Source organism: Vidua macroura, chromosome 20 (assembly GCF_024509145.1).
Source record: "Vidua macroura isolate BioBank_ID:100142 chromosome 20, ASM2450914v1, whole genome shotgun sequence".
NCBI classification, from domain to species: domain Eukaryota; kingdom Metazoa; phylum Chordata; class Aves; order Passeriformes; family Viduidae; genus Vidua; species Vidua macroura.
Window position 1 is genome coordinate 6,353,235 of NC_071590.1, and position 17,086 is coordinate 6,370,320.

Below are 17,086 nucleotides of genomic sequence, written 5' to 3' on the forward strand. Positions count from 1 at the left end.
CAACATCAAAAGGGAAGAGTTGTAAATTCAGATCCCATTAAACGCCGGGGGGAGCAGGAAAAGCCGTTTTGGGGCCACAGCTGCAGGTTTGGGGTGGGCAGAGCTCTGTCCTGGGTTTGTGGGGTTCATCCTCGGTGCACTGGGGGTGCTGGACGTGGCTTTCCATCCCTGATTCCCTGAGACCAGGGGGTCCCAGGAGTGTTTGGGGTCTCCATTCCCACTTCAGGGATCTCACAGGGTGTGAATCCCTCACACATGGGGCCATTTCCACGTTTCCTCTTTGTTTTGCTCTCATCCTTTCCAAATCCCAGCTCCAGTCCCTGGGGATTTGCTCTCTTTGCCTCCTGCTAATTTGGGATAACTGATTGGATACACATTAAAGCCATTGAGGATTTTCTCCCCTGGGGCTTTCCAGGGCATGTCTCACTGTTTTATGCCTTTGTTTAACTGGATAATAATTCCATTTATCATTGTGAACATTTTTTTTTTGTCTTTCAACCGCTTGAGGTTTTTTGCTTAATAATCCAAACTATTATCCTATTGTCCTAGCTGATCATCCAAGACAAAAAAAAAAACAAGGAGGAGGATTTGGAAGGAAATCTCTCATTCTCTTTATTTTTCAGGTGTGAAATAGGTCATGTTTTAAGGTTCATTGTCTGCTGAACTGCATGAAAAGCAAAAATCTTGGCTGAGGGATCCCCACACCAAATATTTCCTGGGCAGGCAATGGGGTTCCCAGGATAAGTGTGGTCTGTGCCTGGTCAGAGCTGCTCATGCCTCACAGCTGCAAATCCTGCAGCATCCAGATGCTGCAAGTGTGAAAAGTTCTAAAGGAACTACAGAAGGCAAGGGGGAAAAACCCCAATTTTTAATGGATTCGGGAAGGCCAGGGAGTTCTCATTTTTAAGATATGCAGGACAGCACTTTTTTTTTTTTTTTTAAGATTGTTTGTTAGTGACAGAAATGTGGGAACTGTGTAATAACACCAAAAAAAAATCCCATTGCTTCCTCGCAGCCCCCAGACAATGGGTAATTGTTCTAATTTGGGTCACTCCCCTGCTGGGCTGCAGCAGGAATCCTTCACCAGGGCTCTTTAATCATTAATGTTGGCCTCTTTTCCACGGTGCTTGGCCCCGGTGCAGTCCCCAGGGCTCTGCCCATCCCCAGGGATTCTGCTGCTGGAGGAGGAGCGGGGATTCATTTTTTAATGAAAACAAATTAATTTGCTATAACATCTTTATCACCAGGCTTTGCGTCCTCCTCTGAGCTCTCTCCTTTTGGAGCAGCCCTGAAATCCAGTCTGGGGACCCAAATCTTGCCCATGGGGTGATGCAGGGAGGGCAGGCAGTGGCTCCAGGGTTATTTATCCACAGTGGAACCACGGCTCTGCTCATCCTGGGGCTGTTTTTCCGTAGTGAAATCCCTCTGCCCTGCAGAAAAGCCAGGAAGGTGCCCAGGGGTGGTGAAAGGTGCTGTGCAGGTGTTGGGTGGTGCCTCAGCCATGGGGTCAGGGCTCCCTGCAGGTTTGGAAGGACTCAAATCCCAACTCCCAGCCTCTGCCTGCTCCCATTTATCCCTGGTGTGAGAAATGCTACTCACTTCCAAACATTTTAAAGGTTCATTAAAACCATATCAAAAATACAACAGAAGACTGGATAGAGAAAGGTGGGAGCAGAGGATTTTTTCCCACCATGTGCTCACCCACACAATGGAGGTTTCACCTTTTAACCCTTTAGTCCCTCCCAAAGTTCTGCCCATCTCCTCCTTTGCTGTCCAGTGCTGGAGATCACTTCATTAAATCTTGATTGGAGGTCAGGTGTTGTCATAGTAACGAGTGACCCTCCCAAATGTCCCAAACCCAGGCACCCCCTGATAACAACACAAGGGGGGTAAAATATAACTGTAAATCTGTAAAACTTCTCTTAACATATATACATGATATTTGCCTTTAATTGTGAGAGTCAACCATCACATCTGGGTTTGACCAATTCCCATTTCTTCACCCAGAGCAGCAGGAGCCTGGTGGTCCCCAGCACAAGCCCAGGGCACCCCATCCTTTCTGGGGGCACAGAGGGCTTGGCTGGTGCCTCCTTTCCTTGTTTTCCTGCTGAACAAATCCCATTGGAGCAGGGCTGGCTGGGCACTGCACAGTGCCACGAATCCCATTCCCAGCTGAAATCTGTTAAGGGATTCAATTCCCCTCAATCTCCAGCTCCTCCCAGCAGCCCTCTCCTTCTGCAGAGGGCTGGAGCAGAGCAGGAATAATGGGGAAAGAGGCCCTTTGCAGGGAAACCCTCTGCTCCCAGCCCTCCCTGCATCCCTCCCGTGCTCCACGACTCATCCAAAGGTCAGGAATTGTGCTGGGGCTCTGCCAGCTTGGAGAGGACACAATCCAGTGGAAGCCAAGGCATTGCCCAAAAACTGCTCCCCTGAGCTGAGTCTTGCAAAGCTGGGCTTTGTGAGCTCCCTGAGTCATCTGCCTGGAATTGCTCAGCAGGGCACAACTTCTCCTCAGAGCCTTCCAGCAGGGATGGAAGGGGAAGAGGGAGCTGTGCAGCATTCCTGCTCCTTCCAGGAGCTGATTTTGATATCTTCTGGGGTACCTAAAAACAGAGGCCAGACAGAATTAAGGGAATAAAAAGCAGTTTATTTATATTTATTGACAGGGCCTTCAGGTACATTTTGGGCAGTTGAAGTCCCCCAGGGGCTATACCCAAAATAGATGCGGGGTCACAGGTTTTTATACTTTTATAATTTTGGTTCATTTGCATATTGGGGGTTAATCTTCCAGTTACAGCTTCAGGTAATGAAGTCATTTACCCCAAGTTTGCTCCCCCCCAACTCACTTCTGTTTACATTTCTCGGGGCCTGAGGCAGTGAGGTGTCCTTGATTCCCAGGCCTGGAGAGGAATTTTTGTGTCTGACCAAAATGGGAGATCAGCAGCTGACACTGAATATGGAGTTTAGAGTCATGCACTAAAGAACTGCAGGATTACAAATATATAAAAATATAACAGCTAAAATCCTAAGGGATCCACTTAGGTGCTGCCCACAGCATTTTTGCTGTGTGCCACCCAGGATTCTCTCCCTGCAGGAGCTGTAGAGGTGCAAGATCGTGGCAGTGGGAACAACTTCATGGGTATTCCCAGCTGTGTGGCTGATGGATCTGTAGGAGCTCAGCTGAGGGCTCCTCACCAGCATTTATCAGCTGGTTGGGAGCTCAGTGCTCAGGAAAAGGGCACATCCCAGCTTTTTTCCTGCCAGCAGCATCAGCTGGGAAGGCTGGACTCTGTATGTGTGTGGTCTGTCCCATCTCCCCAGCCCTGCGATGCAGTTTTCCTCCCAGAGTTTGAAAACCAGATAAAAAATGCACATTCCCACCCCCTGTGTGATGTTAGAGGAGCCACATCTTGTGTGATGCTTTTCCTGTGTGTTATTTCAGGAGAATTTGCTGCTGGGATTGGGCTCTGGTGGTGAGAAAATGCAATTTTTGTGCTTTGTTGTTGTCCTTTCCATAGAAAGGGCACTTGGGGTTTCCCAAAACCCAGCCCTGTGGGATTCAGGCTCTGCAGGTTGAGGTTTCCCTGCCCTCTGACCACAAAAAATCATCTTTATATTGACCTTCCATGAGTGATGTGAGGGAGATATGGCAGAAAGTGCTTTTGGCCTTGATTTTGATGTTGTGGGAAGTGCTTCACCTCTGGAAGCAGCAGGATCTGCCCAGAGGGGTTTGTGGCTTTTTTTTCCCATTATTCCTGAGGGTGCTGATGGTGCAGGGCAGAGATGTTATCCCAAGGCAGAGGGAGCATCCCACAGGAATTCTTGGCATCATCCCTTCCCCGGGCTAATCCCCTCACCCTGGGGGTCTTCCCATTCCCCAGCGAGGTTCAAACCTTGTCAGCACCAGCTGGGCTGGTTTTTAAGGTGATTTTTAAGGTGATTTTTAAGCTGATTCCCTTTCCAAACAAGCTCTTGGGCTCAGTCCCATCAGGGTGTGCATCAGCTCCAATTATTTCCTGATAGACTCGGATCAGGAACAGGGAAAAGCTTTTGTTTGGAGCCCTTGGCACAGCACCAGCAAAGTCCCTTCTCCTGCACACGAGTTTTGGGGCTGCTCTGAGGAGGAATTGCAGAGATTTGAGTAAAAACCTAAAAAATGGAGGTTCCAGAAGGACAGAGTTTGTGTCTCACCCATGGGAATGAGATGTGCAGAAGGAAGGAGCCCGTCCTGTGCCCTTAGGAGGGCTCTGAAATGGGAATTTTATTTATTATTATATTTATTTTTTTTATCTACAGAGCTGATGTGTGCAGGAATCATGTGCTCTAAATCATTTATTAAACCCCTCAAAATAGAAATATCCCAGGACCTGCAGGGCTTGGGAGTTGAGCTTGTGAAGAAAAAGGGCTGAAAGGGTGGGGATGGCCACGGAAGGATGAGCTGGATGTGGAGAAATTATCAAAATATTCCTTGTCCTGCTCCTGTACCAGCATGGATGGGCTGGGTTTGCTTGAGCTGAACTCCTTTGGGCTGAATTATTCAGGAATTGGTTTGATGGGAAGTTCAGACCTGAGCTTCCCTTGGCCATCTGGAGGTCTGGGAGCTGCTAGAGGGAAAAAAAAACCTCATCAAAAACCTCAAAAAACCTCATTGGAGAGGCAAGATGGCCATGACACACCTGAACCAGCAAAATTTTGTGGTTTTTTTTTTTTTTACTTTCTCAGCTTCTCCTCCACATTCCTCTTGTGAATCATTTCACTTCCCCAACAGTTCAGCTGAGATAACGCTGGAGACAGCTTGAATTGTCTTTTCCAGGGTTATTTTGGAGGAAATTTGCAGCAAAAAATGCCAGCACCGTGTCCTTCCCCCTCACGATTTTAGCACATTGTTTCCTTTTCAACAGCAGCTTTTCCAGGGAGGCCTCGGAGCTGGAAACCCCCACTCATCCCTGAGGGTGGACTCTGCTATTTCAGGGGCTGCTACAACGCTTAAATTTTTTAAAAAAGCAGATTAATTGAAAGCTGCTGGCACCTGGCAGGTAAAAAAAAAAATAATATATATAGGGAGGTGTCAAAATCGGTGGTGTTTTCTTCTCATGTTGGGGCGGGTGCTTCCACAGCCAGGAAGGTGTTGCTGGCAGTGTTGCCTTCCCCAAATGTTTTGAGGCTCTAATTAAAGAATTGCCTGCTTTTTCCAGGCTTTCCAGTGGGGAACATGAGGTAAAATCTTGCTTTTCTTCATTTCCTCAGCGTTCATTCCACAGGCTGAGCCTTTCAGGGTTCATCCAGGCCCGGGGCTGGTTTTTGCCGCAGGGCCTGCAGTGGGAGAGGGGCTGTGGGAATGCCTTAGGAATGAAATTTGTGGGATGAAAAACCTGATTTTGGGTTCAGCATGGTGGTGGAGGAGGTGTTGAAAAGCAGGGGTTTAAATGTGCTCCTATAAACCCAGATTTCCTGGGAATCAGAGGCTCAGGTGGGAAGTGGCTCCTGGTGCCCAGGGTTTTCCATACCCTGTGTCCTGCTGGGATCTCTGGATCTGCAATTTCTACCTAAAATCCCCTGGCACTGCCTGCCCTCAGTGCAGGTGGAGCTGGGCAAGCACCACCCTGGAATTATCAGGGAAAAATCAGCTGGAAAATCAGTGATTAATGGGAAGCACCATGATATACCTGGGAAGAAACCCTCCCTGATTTATGTCAAGGCTTTATTCTTGGAGTGGAGTCAAAACCTACAAATCTTGGCTGATATTTCACCTGCAGAGATGTCCTGGGTTTGTGGTTGTTGTGGGGTTTTTTTTACCCTGAGAAAACCTGCTGTAATTGTTTCCCTGTTACTCCCCCAAGTAATTTGTCAAAATCCCAATTGCTCCCTGCTAATTCAATATTTATGATGTCTTTATAAGGCCGGTCCCGCTCCACTGATGCGGAGGTGAGGGGGGGAATAAATTGCATAAATTTCATAAATTAGGGTGCAAAAGCTGAGCTCTCAGGGAGGATGTCAAGGCAGCAATAATTGGCTGTCCAGACAGAGGAGATGCAGCACCTTCCTCAGGATTTTCCCAGAAAATCCTGAGCCATCCCTGTGGCTGAGCAGCCCGGGCTGAATGTTTATTGTAGGGCTTCCTCTTTAATTCTTCCCTAATGATGCAGCAGTTTGATAAAACCAGGCAGACAGCACAAATTGTCACATTTTGGATTTTTTTGGTGTCATTATTGATCTTTCAGTCAGGTTCATCTCTGCCTGTGACCTTTCAGAGAGCAAGAGAGGCACTGCAGGATGTGTGGTTGGAATTATTGGTTGGCAGATCATGTGTATGAAAATCCTGAAACATGATGGAACAGTCTGGATACCGAGGACTGGGTTTTGGTTTATTTTTAGGACCCAAAATTTCTAGACCCAAATCCTTATAAACTTTCAGAGTTCAGGTTTTCCAAGCCAGTATCCCTTGGGGTGGAAATTTGAGCCAAAATTGAGAAGATGCCATGTTTCTTCATGTTTTTATTTTTCCTAACAACTGAATGTTGTGAGATTTTCTCTTCCCAAGACTCCATCAGCTCACAAAGCCTTTGGGAAGCAGTTTTTTTTGGTGGTAATGAATGGGTAATTGAACCAAATTTAATCAATCTCTGCCAAATTTTAGTGCTGGAAGCTGTTGCGTTGTGTCAGATGGTAACGGTGGAATAAGAACAATAAAATAATAATAGCAACAATATAATAATAATAATAATAGGAGGAAGAAGAAGAAGAAGAAGAAGTCCTGCAGAATCTTAGCAATCAGAGAGGTTTTTTTCCCCCTTTCTAGACAGTTTTAAGAGTGGTCCCTTAAGGCTTCCCAGCTCCCAGCTGGCACCACTCTGGGCTCGGAGCACCCCGTGGGTGTGATGGCAATGCTGCAGAGCCCTCACCCCGTGTCCTTTCCATGTTTTTGCAGGAAGGGGACTCCCTGGGAGCCATGGAGAAGCTCTGCAGGCAGCTCACCTACCACCTGAGCCCCCACTCGCAGTGGAGACGCCAGGGCATCATGAAGAGGAAGCCGCAGTCCTGGTGAGTCCCTGCTGGGTCACTGTCCCCAGGCTGGCCTTGCCACCCCTCAGGGCCACCACGGGGCTGGGGACAGTGGGGAGGGGGGTTTTCCACGGTGGTTTTGGGAGCTGCCTGTTGCTCTCTGCAGCCACAGAAGGAACAAACCCACCGGGATGAAGGGAAGTGCTCTGTGCTGGGAGGGAGCTGGGGTGTCCCAGCCTCCAGAATCCTCCTTCCTCTCTAATCTCACCAGCATTTCCCACATTTTTGGTTCCTTCATGCTCCCCCAGAGGTGTTTTCCTCTATTTCCATCTTCCTTTCCCCGTTGCAGAGGAGAGCAGCACTTCAGTGCCCAGGGAGGAAGAACGGTCTGGAAAACCTAAGCCATCCATCTCTTCCAAACATCCCTTCTCTCCCAAACTGCTCCAAGAGCCCCTAATTAGCTGATAATTAATGTACAGGCACGTGCCACCATGCACGCCGTGGCTTGCAGTTTACACAGAAGGAATATTGTTGTTAAAAATGGGGAAAAAATAACCCAAATCCCCTCCTCATCCAGCTCCTCAACATTCCCATCTGGTGTCATCCTGGATCCACAGAGCTGAGAAACCTGTGGATGAGGCTGATGGGGATAGAAAGGGCTGCTTGTTTTCCTTATGTTGGGCATTATATATTTATTATTTTTGCTTAAGGAAGCGAGAAATAGAAACAAAGCTGCAATCTGGGAGAGTCCGGATTTGTATCCAGGTGCTGCTGGCTCGTGGTCCCAGGAGAGTTTTGGTTGTAATGGAGCTGTAGTGGGAATTAATCCAATGGGAAAAAAAAAAAAAACCCCAAAAAAAAAACTGGGATAGGTAAGGAGAGGGGAGGAACGTGGTCACAGGAGGAAAAAAAGACACAAGGAAATAGAGGATTGAGTGGCCAAATAGGATTAGGAGCACATCTCTCAGGAATCTGGCTTATCATCCTCACAAATGCTGTCCTGAGAGAGCAAAACGTGGAGAAATGTATTTCACTAGCAGTGCTACCCACATTTTTGGTGGGTTTTAAGGTGTATTGATGGCTAAAATCTGCGGTTTCCAATAAAGCAGCAGAAACTGGGAGAGTTTGGAGCTCCCAGGCTGTGTCCCGCGGGCACACGGAGCTGTAATGACCCAGCAGCTCATTACCCTCCGGGGTTTCCTCTTAATTAGAGTAGGAAATGCTCACCCCTTATCACCCCATCAGGGCATTGTTCAAGCCACACTGCTGCTGCATCGCGGAGCTCTTTCCAGCCCCCCAAACCGCACGAAATCCTTGGAAATGAAAAAACTTCGAGCCCTGCTTGGTGCCCCTCTGTGTTTAATTACCAATCCCTGTCCTTAATCCCCAGCCCGGGATCAGCAGCGGTGTGAGCTCAGCCTCGTGCCCGAGATTTGCAAGGTTTTATCTGCAGCTTTTCCTTGGAGCAGCCGGGAAATAGCTGAGGTTTTCCAGGGCTTTAGGAGCAGGGGTGAGGTTTCGGGATGAGGTTTTGGGATGAGGTTTTGGCTGTCAGAGTGCCCTGACCACATGGAAGTGACCCAGTGCCAACGTGGGCTGCTGGTTCTGCCCCAGGCAGGCTCTGGAGGGCGGGATTTTCCTGGATTTCTGGTTTAGATGCTCTTTTAGGAGGTGGCTGCGAGTTGAACCCTTTGCTGGAAGGTGAAGTCAGTCTTTTGCTAAGGTCTAAATGCCATAAAACAGGGATTTTATAGAGAGCATCCTGCTCTGGGCCGGGGTTTCCAAGTGCCCCGTGTTGCTCCCAAGGGAATCATGAGCTGCCATTCCCAGGTGTTGGCATTGCCCTGACTCAGCCCTGCTGCCAGGTGTTGCAGGAACTCCCCAATATCACAGATCCACCTTTTTTTTTCATGTGTGTGTTGCAGGGAAAATCGCTTTCCTTCATCCCACACCCACATATCCATTGCAGGTGAGAATGGGAAGCAGAGCAGCAGGAGGAGGAGGATGGGCACAGAGGATGGAGCTGATTTTTGGCCGGGCAGAGGGAGAGGTTGTGCTTCCTAATCCCAACTCCTCCCAGGCTGGGTGTGCTCCCTAAATCCAGGCAGACATTCCCAGCCCTGGCACCGCAGCACACAAATCTCTGCCAAATGACCTTATTTTTTTTGGCACGTTATAAATCTGTCTGGATCTCCCTCACTGTCTCTGCGCCTCCCTTGGAATACATTAAACATCCAGGGATAAAAATCGGGGAAAGCCAACAGCAGCAGGATGAAGGCAGCCTGCTAAAGTCATTTCCCTGCGCTTGGCTCTGCCTGGGGACACAATTCCAGCCCTGGAATCTCCCTGCTCCTGGAATCTCCCTGCTCCTGCTGCTGCCGAGCGTTCACCGTCGGCATCACAAAGGCAAGCCGGGAATCAAAGCTCCCGGGAGGTGTTTCCCAGGGAAAACATCCCTGGGGATATCCCCGGTCCTCTCCTGGTTGTGGTAGGAACGAGCCAGGAATGCAGCAGGGAGGATGAGGCAGTGGGCACCAGCTGAAGGAATATGAAATATTCACGTTGGAACTCCAAATTTACATCAGATAACCCCCTTTTTTTTTTAAATACACAATTCTTGTTAATGACCCTGCACAAAGCAGGGGAAGAATTTAGAGTGAAGCAGCTCAGTTTAAATGGAATTAAATGGGGTCAATCTGGACCAAAATTCGTGGATTTTTTGACTCTGCTGCTGCTCAGAGAAATCCCCTGGTGTTCACACCAGGCTGAGTCAATGTGGCATTTTCTGCACTTTCTAATCCCATTTTTTGTTTCACAACTCCCAGCCCTTGCTCATGCGAATCCCCAAATGCTGGCACCTGGAAAGAGCCAGGAGCTGATTTTTTTCTCACCTCTCCTGAGTTTTCCAGGTGGTTTTCCTGAGCTCCAGCCCAATCTTTTCTTTGCCACTTGTCCTTTCTGCTGGTGACACCTGGGATTCAGCCTGAACTCCTTTCACCCTCTGATGTGAAATCATTAGATATCACATTGAAAATAGCAGGAAAAGTAATAATTTGGGACAGCTTTTGGAAATGTGAAGGCCTTGTGAGGCTGCAGCAGATTTAACCCCTGGCTACCTGAAGGTTGGATGTTCTCCATAGCATTTAGCATCCAGGAGCAGAGACCTGTTAGAACAGCAAGTGTTTGGATTTAATGATGAATTTACAGAGGTTGAGCAGCCTTATTTTGATGGCAGGAATGATCTTTTAGCATCCCACTCCTGATTTAATCTGGGGCACAAAACATTTCTGTCCTGCAGGAATGCTGGGTGCAGGGCTTTCATGTTGGCAGTGCCTGCTTGCATTGCTTTACAAAGAAAAAATAATTTAAAAATGAGTTTTCATGGTGGGAGAAGCCCTTTGGAGAACAGAAAGGGAATGTTTGTGGCTGGAAATCCTCCTCTGCTCTGGCAGCTGGTGGGCGAGGGAGAGAAGCTGGAGCTGCTGCAACAAATGGTCCCTTCAGAGCATCCAGCACAAAGCCAGGTGGTGGGAGGAGGCTGGAGCAGGGTCTCCTGGTCATTAAAATCCCATTTCTGTGTGTGTGTGTGCTGGAGCTGCTGCAGGAGAGCAGGGAATGTGGGAGCTGGAGCCTTTGGGATGTGTGGGGGTGATCCCTTCTCCCTGTGCCCATGGGATGCCATTCCATGGACATTCCCTGGCTGTCCCAGGGAGCTGAGAGGACAGAGGATGCTCCAAATGCTCAGAACTCGGTGATTTGGGGTGGTGGTGTAGTTTTCCACGTTTTGCAGTGGGAAACAGGTGATTCCCAAACCTCTCTGCTCTTTCCAGCATGGCCTGAGGTTCTGGGGGTGGAGAAAAGCAAAGCTCTGGTTCCCGGTGGCTTTTCAGGTTGGGAAGTGAGGTTGGGATGCTCAGCCCTGGCTCAGAGGTGGGTCCTGCATCCCTCAGGAGCAGGTGGGTGAGGCTCAGAGCTGCCCCTGGCCAGGGTGGATCTGCTGATTTTTGCTGGGTCACATCACTGAGCCCACAGATCCTCATCCTCAGGAGAGAAATTCCTGGTTTGGTGGCTCAGTTCATTCCCAGGATGGGCACTAAATTCCAGCTCCTGTCTGCCCGTGCCTGGTGGTTGTTAAAAGAGCTGTTCCCTCTCTGTGTTCCTGCAGCACAGAAAGATTTGTGCTTAATTACTGTTATTCCTGTTCATTGCCCTGAGAGCCACCTCTGAGCATGTCCTACCCTACTTTTGTGATTGAGGGAAATTCAGATTTAATCTCTGTTTGCTCCTGAAATTCAGCATTTCAATCCCAGCCTGGCCAAGGTGGATGAGGCTTTTCTCTGGAAATATTGAATGGCCACCAAAAGGTGTCTGATGTGTGGCTGTCCCTTGTCACCAGCTTGTCTGTGCTGGAGGGAGTCCCCAGGCAGCAGAGGTATTTGGTGCAAAGGGAAATAAATCCCTTTGGATAGCTGGGAATGGGGAGGGGTAACCACAGGCACTGAGTAATCCTCTCTAATAAACGTCTTAATGTGATGGGAAGGCCTGAAGTGACACAGAAATGAGCTAAGATTTTTGGGAGAGAGAGTGGAAAACCTTTGGGAGACACCTTTGGTTTGGTGGAGTTCACACAGGGCTCAGACAGCTTAATAAATTGGGAATATTTTCTGTGCTTTGGCAGAAATGTTTGGGAATTTGTGGTGCTGAAGAGCAGGAGGGGGCTGGTCGCAGCAAGGCTGTGGGATTTGGCTTTTCCCCACACAGCAAATGAGGAACTTTGATGGGGTTCAGGGCACACAAAGAGGGAAAAAATGAACTTTTTGAGGTACCACTAAGGAGTTAGGAGAAAAAGTTGGATGTCATTTTCTCCCAGGAATGCCCTTTTCATCACCTCTGTCCTCCTCACCTCACTCTCCCCCATGGCCATGGGGCATTTCCTCCATCTGCCCATTTTGGATTTTTATAGCTACTCAAGATGTGACTTTTCTCTTTCTCTTATGGCTGGGCTGGGAACAAACCCTGATGTGCCCTGTCAGTTGTTCTGTTCCCAGTGCTCCTCCTCACCCTGCTGCTCGGGGCTGCTGCCCCTTGAGTTTATTCCCTTTGGCACATGCCTGGCTGCAGGCACAGTCCCTGCTGTGTCTGCTCTCTGATGGCCTGGGTGACTTCCAAGCTGCTCCTTTGCTTTCTGGAAAATCCATTTTCCAAGATATCTGAACGGGAGCAACATTTGGGCCTGGTCCTTTGCATGTGCCTGGCTGGGATTTGGGATTTTTCTTGGAACTCCAACGGATGAGTTTGAGTGGGGTGGGCAGGTTAAACCTGGGTTTAAATGCTTCCCAGAAAAGCTGCTTCCCAGAAACAAGGGAAAATCCCAGCCCTCTGAAGCTGGGATGCAGCTCCCTGGAGCTCCTTGTTATGTAGAAATTCCAGTGAATCTCTTCTCCAAAAATGTTGTTTAATGTGCAAACATCCCCTCTGGCAGCCCCAGGGTTTTGTGACCATGCAAAAACCGTGGTGGTGAAATGTTTTGTCCTGGTGGGAATGGGGTGTGATGTTGGAGGAGAGAGGAGGAACAGGCCAGCAATCATCCAGCACGGGCTGAGTGGGAAGAAGGGAAGAATTCCATCCAGCTGGAGATGGATTTCTTGAATGAAAGAGGAATAAAAAAAAAAACAAAAGAGAAAAAAAAAAGAAAGCTGTGTCATTTTAAAGTCAATAATGTACAGCACTACAAGGCTTTGGTGTTAAATATTTCTCTTTTCAGGCTAGTGGGGTATATAAATTCAGGGTGTCAGGATATCCCTGGTTTGCACTGGATTGGGAAGGGGGTGTCAGGCAGGGAGGGATGGACCTGACAGTGCACAGGGATGTCCTGAGCTGCTCCCAGCTCAGCAGCCTGAGTGTGCCAATGTTACAGCAAAACAGAGGCTGAAAACCAACTCAAGGAGTTCCTTTTCCACCCAGTTCTCCCTGCTGGATGATGCTGAAGGGCCCAAAAGCACAGAGAATTCAGGACAGGCCATTAAACACCACAGTTCAGGCTCCAGAGGCTTGGAAGGAAAATGCTGTGATGCTTCTGGTTGAGTTTAAAGAGTCAGAGACTTTTGGCACGATGAAAGCAGGGCTAAGCTGTGAACAGATGAAATCCTGGTGTGGGGGAAAGGTGGCATGCTGCAAATCTGGGGGAGTAAAGATCTGTGAGGGCTGTGGTTGAGAAACAATTCTGCAATGTGTGGCTTGTGGCAATTAAAGGAGCTGCCACCATCGTGGGAAAAGGCTGGAAAAACCTTCTGAGATCAAGTCCACCACTAAGCCAAGAACACATCTCCACTTCTTTTAAATGCCTCCAGGTATCCTTTGAATAACTTTAAAGGATAAAGGGAGTTATTGTTGATGATATTTTGGGAAAATCTGATTTTTCCTGTGCCTGTTGCAGTAGGAGCTGTAGGATCTATCCCCCTGCTTCCTGAAAAAAACTGAGCAAACCACACCAAGCAGGTGCTGGAATCACTCCTTGCCACTTTTTGGCCTCCAGACCAGCAGGTTTGGGGTGGAAATGAGTTCTTTTTCTGGGGTAGAGATTATCCCTGCCCATGGAGAGGCTGCAGCTCCTGGCACACCTTGCCCAGCCAGGAGCTGGCATTAACCTAGACCTGCATTTGAAGCTGAGCTGTGAATAATTCATGGACAATGAAATGCCACCCGGCTTGGTGGCACAGGGCTGGCACATCCAAGGGTCTTCAGGTTTTCCACTGGCTCAGTGTGTAAAATGAGCCTTTCCCCTGCTCCTTGTCTGGGTGGCCCAGAATTGAAAACAACTGACCCAAACTGCAAACACCAACCCCCCCCACTGGTGAATACCGACCCTGACAAAGGCTCGGATTGCTTTTGCTGCTCCTGTCAGCCAGAAATGCTGGAAAATAAAGCAGAAACAACCTGAGGCTGGGTTGAGGTGATTTAGAGCAGCAGGACACCCCTCCCCACTGACTTTTCCCTCACACTTTTGCTGCGGCCTTATAAACTTCAGGTTTTTAAGGCACTAGCTGGGATTGAAAACCTCGATTTCAAGCCACCCTCATCCTCCTCTTTCCTCTCTCCTCCTGCAGCTGAATCAAGGAATAACGTGATGGTTTTCCTCCCCTCCCACCTCCTTGCACTTGGGTTGCTTGTGCCTCCTTAAATGTGTTTTTTAGTCTGGTGCTTAATTAGAAAAGGCCTTTGATGGTGAAAAGTGTGGGGTTTTAATGTATTTTTTTTGGTAATAATTACTCCTCTGCTTCTGGGCAGAGTGGAAATGAGATTTTCCATGGACACATGGTGGGGATTATTTAAATCCATCCCCACCGCTCGGGCTGCGGGCCGGGAACCAACTGGTAGAAATTGTTATTAAACGAGGGAATCAGCTGGGAAAATAATTCATCCCCCAGCTTGGAAGTGGTCCAGACACTTTGGGATGATTTGTTTTGTCTCAAACAGACACTGACTCCTTTTTTTTTTGGGTGGTGAGGGGTAATTTGGGGCCTGGATGCTGCACCCCAGCAGCGGAGCCCATTTAATCCCCAGCCTGCCCAGCCTGGCTGTCACCCCGGGCTGTATTTCCCAATTAAGACCATCAAGCTCCATGATGAAGCTTTGATAGGCGCTCTTTACATTTATTTTATTTCCCCAGCCCTTTCAGGCGGTGAATGAAGGTGTTTAGTGAGCTCATCCATCACTTTAACTCGGTGAATTCCCACCTCCCACTGCTGCTGCTGCTGCTCTCTTTGAATGGAAATAACGCTTTAAAATAGCGCTGCGAATGGGGATGGCGACAGCGGGGGGGATGTATCATCACAGGGGGTTCTGTCTGTCCCCTGAGAGCCCCCATGGGTGACACAAGCTGGGCTCACCCCCTTCCCCTCCGACCCTTCATCCTCACACACCCCTTGGCTCCTGGGAGATGGGATGGAGGAGAAAAAAAAACAAAACCCTCTGGAGCATCTGAAGCACAGAAGGTTCTTTTGCATCTCAAAGGGGGATTTTGGCACCTCCAGGAAAAGGTCTAAAGCTTCTGGACGCATTCAAGTTTTTCCAGGCCTTGCCAGCCTGTGTTTAGACATAGCCCAGTGTCAAAGGAGCCCCAAGGCTGATCCCTTTTGTCCAGCCCAGGGTGGCAATATGTTCTTGCAGGTGTTTTACTCTCCCCTTTTCCCGGATTAGCGCCAGGCTGGGGAGCTGGGGGTTTTTTTGGGATGAATCCGCTCTGTGTGCTGCAGGTCACTCCTCTCGTGCCCTGGGGAATGAGGATTATCCCTTGGCAGCTCCTGGCCTGGCAGAAATGCCCATCTGGAGCCAGTCCTCTCCTGCATTCCCTGCTTTCATCAGCTGCTGGGTCATGCTGGCCCCTCCAGTGGGGCTCGTTATCCCAAAGATGATGAGCTGGAGACTTGGAGGGGGGGGAAAAAGCATGTGTTGACACAGTAATATAGACATAATATGGACAAATCGCTGGGGAAGATCTGTTGTTGGGCTCATCTTTGCAGCAGCATTCCTTGAACAGCCAGCTCGGAGCACAGTGAAACAAACCCTCATCACAGGTGGGTGCAGAGAGCAGAGAAAAAGACAAAATATTTGCATTTGGAGGGCCTGTGTTGGAGCAGAGAAGCCAAACGGGCAGCCAGGGAAAATCCAGGGAAGGTTTTTTTGTGGTTTTCCTGCTTGTCCAGCAGAAATTGGTGTGCCTGGGGATGGGGGAGCCGGGCAGAGTTTGGCTGCTCAGAGCACAGGATCACATCCCTGCTGTGCTCTACCAGCCAGCCCCACCTCTGCCCCCTGCTCTGTTTGCATCTTTGGGGGCAGCTGGAGGCTGAAATCCCCCCATCAGCAGGGAAATAACCTGCCAAAAGCAATGGAAGAGGGAGTTTGCTTTGGGCAGCTCAAGCTGTTCCTGGATTTTTCCTTTTGTTTGGCTTTGCAAGAATGGCTGCAGCCGCTTTCTGCTGCCCCTGGGTTCAGGGAAGGGGATTTCACATGAAATAACTGCACCAAAAACTGTGCCCAGCAGGAAAAGCAACCCACAGGGTGCCAGAAATTCAGTTTCAACCTCTGCTGCAGTGACAGAGGAGAGGGGTGCTACGAAATCCTCTCATTGGAACAGAAGATGAAAAAGCCACCTAAAAAATCCCTTTTTCTTTTGAAGCCAGTAGCAGTGGGTCAGGTTGTATCCTGTTATTCCTTACTGGAGGGCAGCTGAGGGGACAATGGTGGCTCTGTTCTGCTGGCCTGAGGGGGACCCAGTGTTAATGTGAAGCAGATGCACCCCAGGGTTGGAATTCCCAACTCCAGGGCTCGTTATCCTGAGGCTGCCAAATCCCAGGGACCCCATCCCAAGCCCTGGGAGCACCGTGGGCCCCGGCAGGGAGGCAGGGAGGCCACAGGAACGGGGTTTGCTTGGCCAACTGAACACCTGGGTGTTGAAAACCAGGGAAAACAAAGCTTTTTTGGCTCGATAGATGTGCAAATTCCGATTAAAAAAAGCTTTTTTGGCTTGATAGATGTGCCAATTCTGATTAAGAACTGGCCAAATGTCAGGTGAGAGGCTCTTGGCTGCCTCACAGTGTCCATCTCCTCTTCCTTTGGCTGCTGCAGCTCCTCCAGCACAAATCCCTGGATGTCCTTCGGGATGTTCTGGATGTCCTGACCCCCTGGATGTGGTTGGAGGCCACCAGCCCCACATGGGACATCACAGACCCATCCCATGGGTCCCTGTCCCCCCCAGACCAGCCGTGCCCAGGGTCAGGAGCTGGAGTTTTCCCTTGATCCAACCCTGAGCGTGGCAGGAGCCCTGTTGGGCTTCACTTTGGACACCAGAGCTGTTGGGATTTTGGTTGGAAGGGCAGGATTTGGCTGGGAATAGGGTTCTGCCAAGGATTTGGGGGGGGGGAAAGGAAAAAATAGGGGGTGATGGCAGCTCCTGGCTCTGGAAAAAATCCCTTCCAAGGAGGGAGAGGGACAAGCAGGACCCTGGGAGCCGGGCTGGCGGCTGCCTCTCGTGCTCTGGCTCTCATCAGAGCAAGAGGGGACCTCAGCCTGCCTAAACTCTTCC

The 17,086-nt window shown here is 49.3% G+C and overlaps 1 protein-coding gene across 1 annotated transcript in view; it reads left to right on the plus strand.

The window, feature by feature from the left end:
- The window catches only part of LRRC75A (leucine rich repeat containing 75A), a 60,357-nt gene that overhangs the window by 34,017 nt on the left and 9,254 nt on the right, over nt 1–17,086 (plus strand). Inside the window, exon 3 of the mRNA XM_053995937.1 lies at nt 6,929–7,041. Within this exon, the coding sequence (XP_053851912.1) occupies nt 6,929–7,041 (113 nt within the window). The remainder of the gene's footprint in view (nt 1–6,928; nt 7,042–17,086) is intronic.